General features: G+C 41.4%; 1 protein-coding gene across 2 annotated transcripts; it reads right to left on the bottom strand.

The window, feature by feature from the left end:
* Nucleotides 1-300: 300 nt before the first annotated feature.
* On the bottom strand, nt 301-17,096 carry snx30 (sorting nexin family member 30). 2 transcript variants are annotated; one of them, XM_080304397.1, is made up of 10 exons: nt 16,719-17,096; nt 13,186-13,401; nt 9,871-9,981; nt 9,596-9,754; nt 9,031-9,220; nt 7,514-7,713; nt 5,610-5,699; nt 5,113-5,265; nt 3,973-4,036; nt 301-718 (listed from the first exon to the last, which is right to left on the bottom strand). In XM_080304397.1, exons 1-10 carry the CDS (start codon nt 16,851-16,853, stop codon nt 582-584), a joined length of 1,455 nt encoding a protein of 484 aa, XP_080160523.1. In that variant the 5' UTR covers nt 16,854-17,096; the 3' UTR covers nt 301-581. The 2 variants fall into 2 exon arrangements, with proteins under 2 accessions (XP_080160523.1, XP_080160524.1); XM_080304398.1 differs by lacking the exon at nt 3,973-4,036.
* Between the last annotated feature and the right edge of the window lie 346 nt (nt 17,097-17,442).

Genomic DNA, 17,442 nt, shown 5'->3' with positions numbered 1-17,442 from the left:
GATGCTGTCTGTGTTGAGCGCTCAGTGAATCTGCGTTGGACTACTCCGCCTAGGCTGCACTGTCGAGCCTAGGCGGAGTAGTCGAACGCAGATCCACTGAGCGCTCAACACAGACAGCATTGTCAGAAGGAAAGTTGATAAAATAAATTACAAATTTTGTATTGTTCGATACATATGCGTACCGAACCGAAAGCACTGTATCGAACGGTTCAATATCGATACGAATATCGTTGCACCATAAATAAATACACACACACACACACACACACACACACACAAAGTTACAGAAGCAGAAAAATATCAAATGCATTCATTCTTTTTATTATTGGTCCAATATATCAGAAAAACCCCAATTTGTGTTAAAGATAAATTGCATCAAAAACAACATCAATGTACAAGCTTATTTATAATTACAACAAAATTGTTATTAACATCCAAATGTACAATAAGGGCTCTGAACGTAAACAGCACACAATGAGGAGGAACAGAGGTTTTAAAAAAAAAAACAAAACCATAACAGACAAAAAAGTGATCTGAGGTTTAGACTGACTTGGTCGCTTTTATTAATCATGTGCTGAAAATCAGATCTTATCTTCATGTGCGAATCCACGCTGCCGGGACGATGAGAGGAAGAGTGAGGCATTGGGGGTGGAGGATGTTTGGCCTGGAAATATTTGAATGAAAACTCTCCCCTCCAACAGGCTCATAACAGACGTCCCTGTTTGAAGGATTTAACCTGAATCAGCTTCATATACAGCATTTTTTGAATGTGTCTCAACTGACTTTAGACCAGTTTGTTTTCAATTTTTCAGCAAATTAAATTAGAAAGAAAAACAATTTTTTTCCCCAGCAGAAGTTTCTGCCAGGGCCTTGAGCTACATATTTAGTGCAAAACAATTCAGCAGGCACATGTAGTATAATAATAATAATAATAATAATAATAATAATAATAATAATACTAGGGCACTGGCTAATAGAGAACATTGATCACACTAAACAGAGCTATTGTTGGAGGTTTAATGTGCATCAAAAGTAAATCTGTTTTGGTTGTGGCAGGTTTACACTGTTCGTGCACATCTCTAATCCCTTTTAAATCTTTATGCACTCATATAAATCCCAAAGATGCCCTCCAGTTTCATAAATGTGTGTCTCACATGTCAATTACTTCATTTACACCAAAGCGATGCTCTACAGATGCACCAGTGCCTAATGATAAGAAATCAAGTAACAACAACAACTCACAATCCTCAGCAGATACCAATGTTATACCTTAAACAGAACAGGAAATGTGTTTTTCAAGCTTTATTATATTTATTTGTTTTAGTTTTTTTTGTAATATTTATGCTACATTTCATCCAGTTACTTCTCAAACTGCACTCAGGGTTCAGTGAGTTTTAGCTACAAGCAAACATTTAATGTTTTTAAACCGATCTGGGGTTTTCTTTAGTATAAACAGATGTATGATCCCTTTAATTGATAAAAGCTGGCACCTGATGTGTTTGTATGAGTACAATCAATGTGGGAGCAGCTACAAATACTGCTCAATAGCACTACTAGTGGACTACTACTAGAACTTTACAGTCAAACTCTAAGGTTTGAGCTATTCAAATGCAATGGAGTTATTATAGGACAACAGTATGGGCAAAAATGATCGTAGTAAATCTTTGGATTTTCCCTTTTAGCCCTGGTGCATCCATAGGCCGCTCCACTGCAGCTGCCTCCATCCATAAAGATACTTTTTATTCACATTGTTGACTTCTACTAGTTACAGAGTAGCTGCTTCACTCTTTTAAAGCTTAAGGGTAAAATGTGAAAGGCAAAAGTAGATAAGGACAATAAAAAAAGAGAGAGAACAAAATAAACCCAGTTCACTGGCAGCTGCAGACGCCTCGTCAGGATGCTGCAGCGCTTGCATTTGGTTGCATGGAGGCGCAGGCTCAGTAATGTGACGGCTACTTTACTTGATTGTAACAAAATCTGAAAGCAGCTCTAGTCTGGAAATCCTGTCAGTGAAGGAGAAACTCTTAACCAACAGGAGGACAAAACGTGGTGACTGTGGAAATGTCACATGACTGAGTCTGCCTGGGCATCATTGGTCAGGTTTTAGCTACTTTCAGAGTAAAAGGAAAGCAGAATAAGCTTTCCTGTGTTGGCAGTAAATCAGAAAGTTTTAAATATTATGATTGCAGTGAGGGGATTTTTCCCATTCAGGAGTTGGAAAATAATAAAGGAGTGTGATGCAAAAAGTGTGCCTCACATACAGGGCTCCACCTCATTATCCCATGAGTCACAGCTGAGCAGATTGCTAACAGAGCTGCACCGCAGAGGGTTTCCATGCTGTTCAGTACCTCAGTCTCAGCCCGTTTGGTTAAAACAGGCAATTTAAGAATTTAAAGTAATGTGTTGCATCGCTCAGGGTGTCGTTTTTTGTTTGTTTGTTTTTTGCAATGTCTCACTCTTAACATGACACAGCAGGGATTTTTCCACTAGCCCCAGAGGTTTTAGTTCCTCTGTAAGCCAGCAGCATGAACACACTGACACCTTATATTCAGGATTCATGGCTTTCTTAGGGATGGTTATGCATGCTTCAGTGCAGGGTTTTATCACTTAGGCAAGGAAATAATAATAAGTTAATTTAAAAAAAAAAAAAATCCAATGGTAAAACATTTACGTCTTCTTACCACTGGAGCCTTTACCTTATTATTATGAACCAAATGCACCGTTAACGTCACCAACTGAGGTAAGTCTTTGCTTAAAGAAGAAGAGGAAGGGTATAAATGGGAATGGTGAGAGAAAGACGATATCAAGAGAAGCCAAAAGAGGTAGCTCACTTCTTCACTTCCCCCTCATTTCAAAAGCATGGGAGAAAACTATTAACAGCTTGGCCACAAGGTGGAGCCGCTGTTCTCTTAAAAACTCCACCTTCCACAAAGTGACCTCTCAGACAAACCTCAGCGTTCAGCTCAGACGCCCATAGAAGCTTGTTGCCATCACTTAAAAAAACAAACAAAAAAACAAACAAAAAACTTTTTGCTACCTGTAACTTAAAAATCTGAGTTATAATCTCAAAATTTCAAGTTATTTTCTCATAAGTTTGAGTTAGTGAGACCAGAGATTATAGCCCAAAATGGTGATTTATAGATGGCAAGACCTTGTTTTCTTCTGTAGGCACCTTCATCGTCATCGCTGAACACTGTTTATCTCCATTTATCTGTGAGGGTTTGTAGCAAAAAACAAAAACAAAAACCAAGACATACTAAAGTGTCCCTTAGGGAAAACACGCAGAGGTCCCACTTGAACATTTTTCACATACCACCTGATTTTTGTGGGTTATTTTTAATAACAGGTGCAGGAACGACAGGGGTGAAGTTTGTGACCTTTGGTAAAAGTATAGAGTAAAAAACAACAAAAAACAACAGGTGTGGTGCTTTGAGTACAAGAGAGTAAATTCCTGTTCATTCACTGTCGTATTTCCCAGAGGCTTTTACAACCTGGCAGGACAAAGAAAAAAACAAAAAACATCTTGAGGATGTTTTGAACACATCTGAAACAAACCTAAGATACTTCATAGACCCACACAGCAGCAACACCTTCATGAACAGTTTTCTCAGTATGAAAATGGGAGAGCGTTGAGTAAGAGACTGCGGTTAAATAAATACAAAGCAGCGTTGGCAACCGACTGTTAACTCGAAATATAAAGTAGAAAAAGTCAAAAAAGAAACAAAAACTATACATAGTAGGTTTCTCCTCTTTTCCTAGCTGTCCTCGAATGCACCGTATGTTTCCTCCTTAGCGGACCAAAATCTTAGAGGGAGACGACTCCCCTCATACAATCATCTCACAGGAGAACAGGGGCCCCGAGTCCAGCAGGTAAACCTGCTGCCCTGTTGGTCTTTTTCCGTGGCATGAACGAGAGAGTGTGTGTGGAGAGACGGAGAGAAAGAGATAGAGAGATGTTTCAGTTCGTCTCACTCGTTTTGTCTTCAGTCTGTTTGTCCTGGAGGAGAGTTATGAGCGACTCCCACGCTGCCTGGCACTGCGCAGGGCGGAGAAGGACGAAGAGTCGGCCGACGTGGGGAAAGAATGAGGTAAAAGGGAAAGATTGGAATTATTTAGGTGAGTTCTGAGGCTGCTCTGAAAGATTTATGTTTGTAAAAGTCATGTTTTCACAGTGAGAGCTCAGAAATCTGTACAGTGATTCCACACATCTGCCACAGAGGCTGCTGAGGATCTACCAGATAATAAAAAAAAGTCAGATGGCTCTAGCACTCACACATGAGTACAAAACAGTCTCTACGGGCTAATGAGCGAATGCGCTTGAACAGTTTCAGAGAAATTTCAGGGAGGATAAGGCTAACAAACTAAATACTGTTTGTTATTTTTATGCATTGAAAAATAAACATACACAAGATCATGAGATCATGAGAAGAACAAATAAACAACCTTTGTAATTAAAGCACATGAAAGAAACAAGATGAGAATTTGTAGTCCGTCTTCTTGAGATCATTATATTGTTAGCAAGTCTTTCACACCTTTCCTAGGCCTCATGACATCCTACAGTTGTAGTCAAGAAAACGGGACAGGAGGTAATTATGTGGACTGACTGCACGCCTGCTCATCCTAAGCATGTGCGTTTTCCACGTAGAGAAAACCAAAAACAAGGTGAGAGTTGTGCGTAATCAGTGCAACGACGGCGACCAACAGTTAAAGTTCATTTATAGTAATATTGAGTTGTGCTCGCATCATTAAATAATATTTCTCTAGTCTACATAAACTTTTTTTTAAACTCAAATAATAAGAAACTGAAAAAATGAACCTGTTTTTTATATCTTAAATTAAGTGCAGACTCTGTACGCATGAATAGATGGGATCACTTTGGAGAGAGGTTAGCGTTTGTCTTCTTGTCATCTGTTGACCCTCCCCCCCCCCCCCCCCGACGGCTGCACATCATTTAGCGTCTCCCTAACTGCTCCACTGTTTTCAGTCTTTATACCACTATAAAACTGGAAACACTGGTATCAGTGGGAGTGTCTCCGGTGACCTTTAAGAACAGCTCGTGTGCTGCCTGAGGCTAAAAGCTGGAGTGTTTTTACAGAAATTACACAGGCGTACCTTTTCATAATGGGTGACGTTTTTGTCGGCCATGCCGGTGAGAAGCTGCTTGAAGTCTTGTCTCTTGTTGCTCTGCCAGCGCTCCCAGTCTGCCTTCAGGTCAGCGTTGAAACACTCCATTTTGTCCTGGCATTTCTCTACCTCCGCTGGTATCTGGTATAACACAAACAACATCAGCTACAGGAGCCATAGGGGACATAATACAGGACTAATTTACAGGACAAGAATCACAAACAACATCGCCGCTCGAGCGGTGCAGAAGCGTTGGTGAGGATGGGGTGTGTATTAAATCCTGTGATGTTTGTATGGGCAAAAGATAAAAATGAACGACTTTATTTAACATCCGACAAATCTAACCTGGTCACCTGAAGAATGATCTCTTAACTTGTAATTTATTAAGTTTTCAATTCTAAGAATGCCAGTGAAAAGTAAAGACGCTCCCAGAAGTGACAAATGCAGAAACGGCAGATTCAGATGAAAGGAAGGGGAAGGCTCACGGGCGTTCTGTCCTCTTGTTTGCGCAATACGGCTGCTTCTAGACGGCCTTCGTACTCCGCTTGGCTCTGGTCTCGCTTCCTTAAAACATTCTGTAAACAGACAGAGAAGGTCATACGTTTTATTTTGCACCCTTAATGTGACACTGTCCGAAGTATTTTATAAGAAAGACAACATGTGCAAACTGTTAAACTGAGACAGAGATGCTGAATCAGGAGCTTGGCGAGGACAGGACATGACACATGCAGAATCTCACACCATACTTCCTCTATTCAGGTTCAAAGGTGATGAAAGCAGTCGCTGCTCGACTGTGTGCAGGCAGAAGGACTCGCACTTTATGCTGTTCTGGGTAAATTTCTGCCCCCGCGTATCTTCCTTATGTTCTCCGCTATAAATAAATGAAACTAATCCACGGTTAAACATTACACATTTTTAAGCTTGTGCCTGCGAACCGAGCAGAACTGCCGTTTCCACTCTTTTCCATCCAAAACCTATAAATGTGTTTACAGTGGAAAACTTCAGTAGAACTTTCCTCTGCTAATTTTAGCTCAGCAAACCAGACATCTTTTTTTCTTTTTAGTTTGGAAAGAAACAGGCAAAAATATTTTAATTTCACATAAGTTTGCTTCTTTTTGTCACTAGGTTTGAGACAATGACACGGTTTTTGTAGTTTTGCCTCTCTCTGCCTGCACAGTCGAGATGTGGTTGAAGTGCAGATGTTCTGCTTTAATTCTGGTTTAACAAAATAACTGTTGAGGAATATTGCTATGTTTATACACAGACCCCACATCTCCACAGGCTCAAAACTAACTGGACAAGCTAACATCATTTTATGAGGATTGTCATGAAACCCTTTTGCAGTCAATGACCACCCAAAGTGTAGAACCTATGGATATCACAAAAAGCTGTGTTTCCCTTCCAGGCCTTTATTTTATCCTTCAGTGGGTTTTTTGCCTTCAGTAACTGAAAAGCACGCTCTGGAGTGACATCAGGTTGACTTTTAAAAACATTCCCTTTCTTTGCCTTGAGAAACCCCCTGGTTGTTTTGCTTTGCGTCATTATCCATTTGTACTGTTAAACACTGTCTGATCAGTTCTGCCCCATTTTGCTGAGTGTACGGCCCTGTATGACTCCCAATTCACCCTGCTCGTCTATCAGCAGCATCAATACACATTAGTGCCCTGGTTTCACAGGCAGCCATAACAGATGATGTTGTATGCTCCAGGTCAGGAGCTGTTTTTGTTTCACTTCCCATCATCCCATCATTCTGGTAAACGGTTCATCTATGCAAAGAAGTTTTTTGGCCAATACTAATCTGGTCCTCGTGCTCCAGAGTGTAACCAGTGGTTTGCGTCTTGTTGTAAACCCTCTTTATTTACACTCATGAAGGCATCTCTTGATTTTAGACCTTGACAATGATGTACGCACCATCTCAAGAGTGTTCTTGGCTTAGTTAGATGTTGTGAAGGGAGGTTTTCTTGGCCATGGAAATAATTCTGTCATCATCGACTTCAGTTGTTTTCTGTGCTCTTTCGGGTCTTTTGGTTTTGATGAGCTTGCCAGGGCTTTCATTCTTTTCAAGCAAGTTAAGCAACTCTCTCGCTTTGTCTTTTCAGCCTAACAATCGCTTTTTTCACTTGCATATCTCTTTGGACTTCATGTTGATCTTTTATCTGTCATGAAATAACAAGAGAACAGGCCTCATCTGGCCATGAATGTTATCATCAGCCAATTAATTACTATGAGTTAGTATAAAATGTCCAAAAAATTCTAAACAGTTAACGCTAAATTTTTGTTTAACCTACACCCGGGGACTAATTAGCAGAAATTAGAACACTTTATTTTGTTCCCTTTTCTTGACACATCAAGCAGACGTTACACGTTTTTAGTGCCACCAACTCCCTACCTTCATTGATTCGATGTAGAGAATGTATTCTCTGAGCACGGGTAGAAAGTCCTGGCCCATGTTCTCGCTCATGTCCTCCAGCGCGCCGCAGCACGTCGTCACACAGCCAGCCACGCCCTCCAGAGGGCGCTGCAGCTCCTCCTCTGACCCCGCCCAACTGGCATAGACTGTACCATACTCGCGTAGCTCAGTTAGATACTCTAGTCGAGAGATGGGGTGAAAGAGTTGGTTAGGTCAGATCTGACTTCTTAAAGTCAGAGTTACTGCAGAGTACTAGTGCTGGGAAATAAATCACAGCAAAGCCACAAGCATAGTTTTTTTTTTACACTATTGTTTTTAACTTATTTTCTGTACAGCACTTTGGTCTTGTGCTGGGTATTTTAAAGTGCTTTATAAAAAAAATTGGATTGGATTACACTCCATCACCTCACAGGTCTTTATTATTTACAGTCATCAGTTTCCATCTTATCTCCTCTAACAAGGCCGCCGCGGACAGCCACTGGTCTACAACTTGAACAGATGGTGCCGAGCAGCACTTCACGTGGCTGGTGGCAGTTATTTACACAGTCACTTTTCATGCATGAGTTAGGCCTGCAGTTATCAACCACAAGGCCCAAAGGTCTGTGGATTCCTCTTCAAACAAACACACTCCACAGTCAATACTGCATATCAACTCATCCTAAAACTCATTGCTTGTGTCCCCGGTACAGACTGGACGATCGCACATGAAATTCAAACGCCGATGCTACAAAATGCTACCAGCAAAATGGCCAAGAAACGTAATATAAAGAGCAAGCTCCAATGCACTATATGCACTCGTTGCTTGCTGGTGCCTAAAATACACATTTGGAAGAAGTAGCCTCGATGAAGTTCATCTGTAACCACAAGCACAGTGGTAAACATACAAATAGCTCCTCTATAGTCACTGAGGCTACGCTGCAAAGAGCACAGCACCATATGAATTTGGCTGCTTCCTGCGTGTGCCTAAAATACACGAATGGGGTAAGCAACTCTAGAGAATTTAACTCTTTATCCAGCCATAGTGCTTTATACATCTAAGGGTCAGCATGGAGTTTAATATATTTGGTAAAATAAAAACATCCTATACAAACGAAAGCTTCTCTTCTGGTTTTTAGCTTCTTCTTTTTTTTTTTATGATTCAGCATAATTATTTCTCCTTTTGTGGGTTTAATTTAGAATGGAAAAAAATAGATAAACAGTTCACCATATGTAACAGCAAAGGTGTCTGGGACTTTTGATGATGATACGAGCCTCCTACGCCTCCTACATGAGGTATTTCAGGCATGTCCAGCTAAGAGAAGACCACTGGCCAGCCAGGACACTCTGAATAGGTTATGTCTCCCTGGCTAGCCTACAAACACCTCAGATTCTCTCCAGAAAAGCTGGGCAGGTGACTGATGAAAGGCATGTAAGGGCATCTGTGCTCAGACTTCTCTGGAAAATAGATGAAGGAGGAAGAATTATCATGCTTAAATAATATTTCCTCGGCCCCTTACCTGATTGCTCTTTGAGGATCCTCTGAGCGATCCGGTCGATGGTTCCCAGTTTCTGGTTAAAGGTGTCCAGGTACTCTCCCATGGCGCAGAACTCAGGAGGTCGCACTCGCAGCTTGTAGCCTCCAGCCACGTTCTTCACAGACTCACCCACTTTGGATAGCAGGGCCAGACCCTGACGTTTGTTGAGGTCCTGCGAGCAACAGCATGATCTTGATATAAATAGGCAGCCACATAAGTTTCAAAAGGTTAGACAGTAAAGAAAATATGATGGTAATCGTGTCTCCTCTCCTCTTCTCAGTGGAGATCGAGTATTGGTGGCGATTAAGACCATTTGAAGGTCTTTCGTCTTAAAGAGAGCAACAAAAACTTTGCTTAAAGACATTTTAAGCAAGGAAATAAGAGGTCTAAATTTTGTGGTTTTATATTTTTCTGAAAGCTTACAGCTGAGGTTGAGCCTTTTGAATTTTCATTTATCACGCAACAGCACTCATGATTTTCCTTTCTTTTTGACCTATATTCATATATTAGTGGATCTGCTTTTCTTCATGGGAGACCCCCATCTCACCTTGGCAGAAAGGAAAGCATTTAGATGAGGGTTGAAGGAGAGGACGGGGTGGTCTGCAACTCGTTTCAGGAACTTGTCCAGGGCCTTCATCCTCGTCTCCACAAACTCCTCGGAAAAACGATCGACCACGCCCTTCATCACAAACTTCTCTGGTAACGGCTGGAGATGGGAGGACGACGGCAGAGCGGGGACAAGACCGGAGTGCAAAAGAGAGCGTGAGAGGTTTCTAATTGGCAAGTGGCACAGCTGGTTGCAACAAAGCTCGTGTAACCTACTGGGATGAGGTGGGTCGGCTGGCTGTCCTCCAGCTTGGTCCTCAGCCAGTCAAAGTCCTGATAGCGCCGCCGAACAGAGTAGTCCGGCAGGTCAAACTCTATCCGTGTTGTCTGAGGAAGAACACACACAAACATTTCTAAATGAAATTCTTCATATAAAAAAAAGGAAGAAAGAGCTAGAAAAATCCAGCATGTGACAAGGTGGTAAAGTCAAACAGGTCCATGAACGCAGCCTTTTGTGGCCGAGTAAACTTTACACCGTTTGTGAGTTATTTTGTAACAGTTTAAGTTAATTTAGAAAGAAAGAAATGGGAAAATCATTTAGTATTCACACTAGGCAGTGCATGTGTACACACACAAAAATGCACTTCCTGTCTCTCTGAACATCAAGGGTCAAAGGTTGCTTGGACATGTCTCCCCACTGAATCGGTTTATGTCATTAAGCGCTGAAGAAAAAAAAAAACAAAAAACAAAAAACAGAGGATCCACCCGCTAAACACAAGTTACAGAATCTCCCTTGCGGAATATCATTTTCCAGGAAAGGTTCATGTATCTGAAACGACCCGTTTTATCAGGACACAAGCAAATTCAGGTCTAACCGGTTCATTCCATCTCAAATAAATTATTTAAACATTTTCTGCACAACCACCTCTGATTTACTTGAAACCTTTATGGTTTTAAAATGTGGACATACATACATTGTGAAATTTTAGCCTCATATATCAAATATTTTTCTAGATTTTTACTTTCGGGCTTACCCTCCTTCTCGCGAAACCCGCAAAATAAATTGCACCAGGCAATCTGTCACATACAGTGGGGCAAAAAAGTATTTAGTCAGCCACCGATTGTGCAAGTTCCCCCACTTAAAATGATGACAGAGGTCAGTAATTTGCACCAGAGGTACACTTCAACTGTGAGAGACAGAATGTGAAAAAAAAATCCATGAATTCACATGGTAGGATTTGTAAAGAATTTATTCGTAAATTAGGGTGGAAAATAAGTATTTGGTCACCTCAAACAAGGAAAATCTCTGGCTCTCACAGACCTGTAACGTCTTCTGTAAGAAGCTTTTCTGTCCCCCACTCGTTACCTGTATGAATGGCACCTGTTTGAACTCATCATCTGTATAAAAGACACCTGTCCACAGCCTCAAACAGTCAGACTCCAAACTCCGCCATGGCCAAGACCAAAGAGCTTTCGAAGGACACCAGGAAAAGTATTGTAGACCTGCACCAGACTGGGAAGAGTGAATCTACAATAGGCAAGCAGCTTGGTGTGAAAAAATCAACTGTGGGAGCAATCATCAGAAAATGGAAGACATACAAGAGCACTGATAATCTCCCTCGATCTGGGGCCCCACGCAAGAGCTCATCCCGTGGGGTCAAAATGATCATGAGAACGGTGAGCAAAGATCCCAGAACCACACGGGGGGACCTGGTGAATGACCTGCAGAGAGCTGGGACCAAAGTAACAAAGGTCACCATCAGTAACACACTACAACGGCAGGGAATCAAATCCCGCAGTGCCAGACGTGTTCCGCTGCTGAAGCCAGTGCATGTCCAGGCCCGTCTGAAGTTTGCCAGAGAGCACATGGATGATACAGCAGAGGATTGGGAGAATGTCATGTGGTCAGATGAAACCAAAGTAGAACTTTTTGGTATAAACTCAACTCGTCGTGTTTGGAGGAAGAAGAATACCGAGTTGCACCCCAAGAACACCATACCTACTGTGAAGCATGGGGGTGGTAACATCATGCTATGGGGCTGTTTTTCTGCCAAGGGGACAGGACGACTGATCCGTGTTAAGGACAGAATGAATGGGGCCATGTATCGTGAGATTTTGAGCCAAAACCTCCTTCCATCAGTGAGAACTTTGAAGATGAAACGAGGCTGGGTCTTCCAACATGACAATGATCCAAAACACACAACAAAGGAGTGGCTCCGTAAGAAGCATTTGAAAGTCCTGGAGTGGCCTAGCCAGTCTCCAGACCTCAACCCCATAGAAGATCTGTGGCGGGAGTTGAAAGTCCGTGTTGCTCGGCAACAGCCCCAAAACATCACTGCTCTCGAGAAGATCTGCATGGAGGAATGGGCCAAAATACCAGCTACTGTGTGTGCAAACCTGGTAAAGACCTATAGTAAACGTTTGACCTCTGTTATTGCCAACAAAGGTTATGTTACAAAGTATTGAGTTGTATTTTTGTTATTGACCAAATACTTATTTTCCACCCTGATTTACGAATAAATTCTTTACAAATCCTACCATGTGGATTCATGGATTTTTTTTTCCACATTCTGTCTCTCACAGTTGAAGTGTACCTCTGGTGCAAATTACTGACCTCTGTAATCATTTTAAGTGGGGGAACTTGCACAATCGGTGGCTGACTAAATACTTTTTTGCCCCACTGTAATTGTCCCTTTGTTTCACTGTGGGTTCAGAATTTGGTGTCCATGCCTTTCTAACAATGGACAATGCAATAACAACAGCTTTACAAACAAAAAACTCATATACACATAAAAGTGTAGATTTAACAGATTTAACACATGATTTCTGCTCCAGCATCCATTTCTCTCTTTGTCTGGAGATGGCAACATTCTCTTGCCTGCTGCTGCTCCTGTGACAAAAGCTGGCAACTATAACTAATGTACATTTCTACATCACAGTATTTTTGAGATAAAACATCAGTGTGTCTGTGGCTTTAAACTGGAGGTTAACAACAGCAATCTCTTAAAACATCTCTTAAAACAGCAGAAATTAAGAGATGTGAAAACTGAATTTAGAAAAAAAAAAAAGGGGGCTCAGTGATTAAACAGACAAAATACACCCACTGCAATATATAAGAGTCTATGAGCTGTCACCATGTAACCTTTCACAGCTTCATCAAGAAAAGCCTGATTCCTATCTACACATCTTAAGTTGTTAAAGTGCTCTGTGGACAAAGCCCATACAAATGTGTCAAGTATATTTTCCTCTGTTTACATCCTTGTTAGGTAGCTTCCCTACCTGTGCTGCTGCACTGCTACACAGTCATAAAAACAATGCACTGCAAGTCAAAAACACCACAGAGTATCTTTAACTTACACCTTCCTCACTGGTATGTTTTTCTAATTAAATATTCATTTTAACACTACAGCACAGCATTTTTCAGAACCTCCAGCAGCTGCATTAAAGCTCTGCGCCATCATTAAATGCAGGTCGAAGAAAAAAGGGAAAAAAATACAAGAAAACACTAAATAAAAGTTTAATTAAGCAATTATTTTCTATAAAATAAAACAGAGTTTGTTCACATTATCATGACACCAGCCTGTAGCAGACCTTGGTGGAGACTCTGTAAGTGATGTAGGTCTCCATGGTGGAGACGTGTTTCTTTGGGTCGTCGACAGTGACGAAAAGGTCGTGGGTTTCTGTGTCGGCGTAGGGGTCCCTGCCATCTGAGTCCAAGTCGTCGTCCAGCTGCAGCCTGTTGAACAGCACGGACGCAGAAGCCGGACTCGGCGTCTCAACCGGCGTCCCGTTGGTCAGCCCCACTTCCTGCATGTGAACAGATAACCACAACATCATGACACCAAAATACAGATGCTGCACTCTGCAAACAAAGAGTAAAACACAGATCCCGATGCTGCCACTGCAGTTTTTTTTCCCTCTCTGTCAATGGCGCTCTTGTTAGGCCCGTGCAAACATCCTACATCTCCTACACTGTCCTAACTGAATGATGGATAATGGGAGGGAAACAAACAGCTCTGGCATGAAATACTGAGAATTTTTTTTTATCTTATCTTCCAAGTAAATATATAAAAGTCACTGCTTTCCAAGGGCCTTACTTAAGAAATAATAGTTTAGAAGACTAACTAAGAGGTGCTGCTAACAGTAGAGGTGCAGTCTCAGGAGTGCACTGGGCCAATATCCCGCAATGTATGTTGGGAGAAAATTGATCATGAATTATTAAAGCTGTACTGGCATGGAATTGAAGTTGAGAAGATTTTAATGCTGTTCTATTATCTTTTTGTTGAGCACTTTTGGATGCATATTGCAGGAAAACGCATGTATTCTTTTATTTTTATTTATTAGTCCTTTATTTATCCAGGTAAAAAAAATCTCATTTCCAAGAGAGACCTGGCATCATGGCAACAAAAGTCAAAATACATGTACCACATAAGTATATAACACTTAAAACAAATACAATATCCCATACAAACATGTGAAAAATATACAATAACAGACCAAATTAAGAGCGACATTAAAAACAATCACATTGAGTAAAAGAGTTATTCTCTCGTTCCTTTAAGATGGACTTAAACTCCCCCAAGGTAACCAATTCTGATACTTTCAGTTCCTTCTCCAGATTCAGATCCAGGAAGCAGGGGCAGCGTATCTAAAAGCCTTTTCCCCCAATTCTGTTCTGATTCTTGTCTAGAAACATGTAAATAAGGGGTGAAAATATCAGTGGTGCAACCAAAAACTGCACAAAGGATCATTTTTGTTAGCAGGAAACAACATAACACAAACAGTTTTATTATGGACCGCTGGAATGAGGACTTGTAATGTAACATTTGATTTTCTGTGAACTTTCTGGTGACAAATCTCAGCGGCTGTCAGAGTCTTCTATGGCATCACATGAGAAAAGGAACTACTTTCGTTGTGTGAGAGGCTCATGTTCAAGCACAATTACCTTTTCTTTAAAAAGAAAAAGAAAAAAAGAAAAAGAGGGTCTGTGGATAAATTTCTACTTCAATCGCTGTCAAAAGAAGTGCTTTCCCTCAGTTTGTCCACACAGTTTCTTCACACTGCTTTCACTCATTGCTGTGCACACAGGAAACACACACACGGGCGCTGATGCTGTAAATTCTCTTTTTTTTTTTTTTAAACACTTTGGTGCTAACCTGCTTTGGTAATCACAGTTGAGATAATTGCATTGGGCTGATGTTAATAAGCAACAGGAGAGTCCAGTACGCACTGACAGTGAGGAGGAAAATAAGAAAACTGTATGTGTCTAACAGACACGGCAGAGCTGACAGATGTTTGTGACAACCAGTCCCGGCATTGTGGCCAATCAGCAGATATTTAGAGCACAGGTGTTACTAAATACATCAAGTGCCACGACAGCATGTCAGTGAGTCACCAAGCACCGAATGGAATTTAACCCTCACCATCATCAATGTAATATTTCCACCTGAGCTTTTTTTTGTTATGGACATGTTTGCATATTTTAAACACTTATGGTCACGCCTAAAATATGAACTTGCCAACTTAAAAAAATTATACATGTTTATGTTAACACAAACTACCTGTGCCTGTTTTTGCAGGTTAAAGCTGCAGCAAGTAGGACCTATGCTGCTGTGATCAGTTGTTTTGCTGTCCCAATGCCTGCAATTGTGCCACTTGTGAACTTGCTAAATTTGCTCATGCAACCACTTTCATACTCTCTCTCAGACCTCAAAGTGACACAATGTAAATCCTTGCTTTGTCCTATCAACAGCCCAGACCTCAAAATAATCAAATGAACATCAAAATCAGTAATAAAGAAAATGTGCACTTCAATTTTTATGTGACTGATCCAATCTAGCACCACTTTCATACCCCTCCCTACAGACCAACATGGGCACACGCCTATTAGATAAATCTGTTGCATCGGTACACACACCGACAGATGCAATTGGGATTTTTAATCATAAAAGAAAGCCTCCATCTGTCATTATCTTTTTATACATATGATGTGTTATTGCTCACCTGCCCACCCTCAAATTTTTTTGCCGTGGATGTTTGTGTATTTTTCAAGATTGGGCGTCCATCTCCCCCACAGACTTTGGGATCGAACCTTTGACTCATCACATTTGCGTTTGTCCACTCTACCTGAGTGAATTCTACTTCCTTTGCACTTTTTTGCTCTTTGTACTGTTCACCTGATCTGGTCTGAAACAGCCTGTGATTGTCCAAAGTCTTCCATCATTGACCAGAGTTTATGAAGCCGGAAAACAGACAGCAAGGGAGGTGCAGGAGTCCAGTTCCCTTTTGATTAGTTCCCACTCAGACCACTTGAGCTGCAGTATGCTTAATGGGTTATTGTGGTGTTTGTTTCCTACAGCTTCTTTAAGGAACTAAAAGCACCCTTAGGCATGCAATTTCAGTGTTTAACATTATACACCAGATCCTAAGAAAAATAAGATCTCTTATCTAAATAGAATGATATTAGACCTGCTCTGGAGCCTGTGGCATTTCCATTTTGTTAAAATGACTGGACAAATGGTTTGACAGGAGCCAGACCCATTTGGCCTGGGTAATCATGTACAAGGAAAAGCCACAACCATAATGATGCCAAGAAGCTTCATACTGGCAGTATTACAGCATCTCCTGTAGGCAATAATTAACCTCAGTATCAAAGTGGTTGCTACAGTTGTTACTACAGTAAACACAGCAGCAGCAGAAGCAGGGAGAATAAAAGCCATGTGATATGCTTGGATGGCCCAACTTTGTTTACTCAGCTCACCGGGGTTGAGATGGATGCCATGCCCACGTACACACATAATCCATCTTAAATACGGTTTTACTTGCGAGTTTGTGTCGATTAATTTGGGCAAGATATCCAAACTAGGTGAATTTGCTGTTTCAGCACTGATTTAGTGGCAGACTCAGAGGGTTCAGCCATGTGCTCTAAAACCTCAAATGCAAACAGAAATGAGTGTTTTCCACAGTTTCCTCTTTAAACTTGCATCGGTTTTCTCCTACTTATTAACAGGGGGAATGATAAACACTGGCGTCAGCCGTAAAACACTTTAATCAAAGAGGGGTTTTGTTTGGGTAAGCGTCCTCTTTCCATCCCCCACCGTCGGTGAAGCCCCATCAGATCCTACCTTATCCCTTCCACCGCTGACGGTGACATCTGGCCCGGGGGAGAGCGGCTCCTCGGCGGCGGACAGCGGGTGGAGAATCTCCGTGATGGGCTTTTGCCCCGAGCTGGCCAGGCCTCTCGGAGCGCTGATACTCATTGCGTGGAAGGCGGGAAGACGTGGCCGGGTATCTAAGGAGGTAACGGCTGTCCGTTTCTCCGCGGCCGTTACGGTTCTGGAGACAAAAAAGAGGCTTTCCCCCCCTCCTCCGTTCAGGGTCTCTTCAGCTGAGATGTTTCACTGGTTGCTTGACCACAACTGTCAGCTGACTCCTACTGCGCAGTTCCGGAAGTTAAACGAGAAGAACCTGGATGTAAACATGTCAGTCACGTGACAAATGACGAGGGAATCGCTGAAGATCGTCTACTAAGAAGATGTACGAACAGATTTGCAAGCAGATTTATATTTTACAGAAATACATGAAGAAACAAAACAGGTTATAGTTTACAAATGGCCCAGGAAAAAAAACACAAGAAGCTAAGTCAAAATTTTAAATTATTACTATATCAAAATTGCAGGTTATTGTCCTCAGATTTCAGGTTATCTCAAATTTTTAAGTTATATGCCTCAGAGTTTTGAGTTATTATGTCAGAATTCCCACTATGTCTGAAAATTTCAAGTAATGTATCTCAAAATGTCTTGTTACTATCCCAAATTCTTATTTAAATATAAAGAAATCAATTAGTTG

This window comes from Astatotilapia calliptera, chromosome 7 (genome assembly GCF_964374335.1).
Source record: "Astatotilapia calliptera chromosome 7, fAstCal68.1, whole genome shotgun sequence".
NCBI classification, from domain to species: domain Eukaryota; kingdom Metazoa; phylum Chordata; class Actinopteri; order Cichliformes; family Cichlidae; genus Astatotilapia; species Astatotilapia calliptera.
The sequence above is the reverse complement of the archived record's forward strand: the minus strand, read 5'-3'. Positions and strand labels throughout refer to the sequence as shown.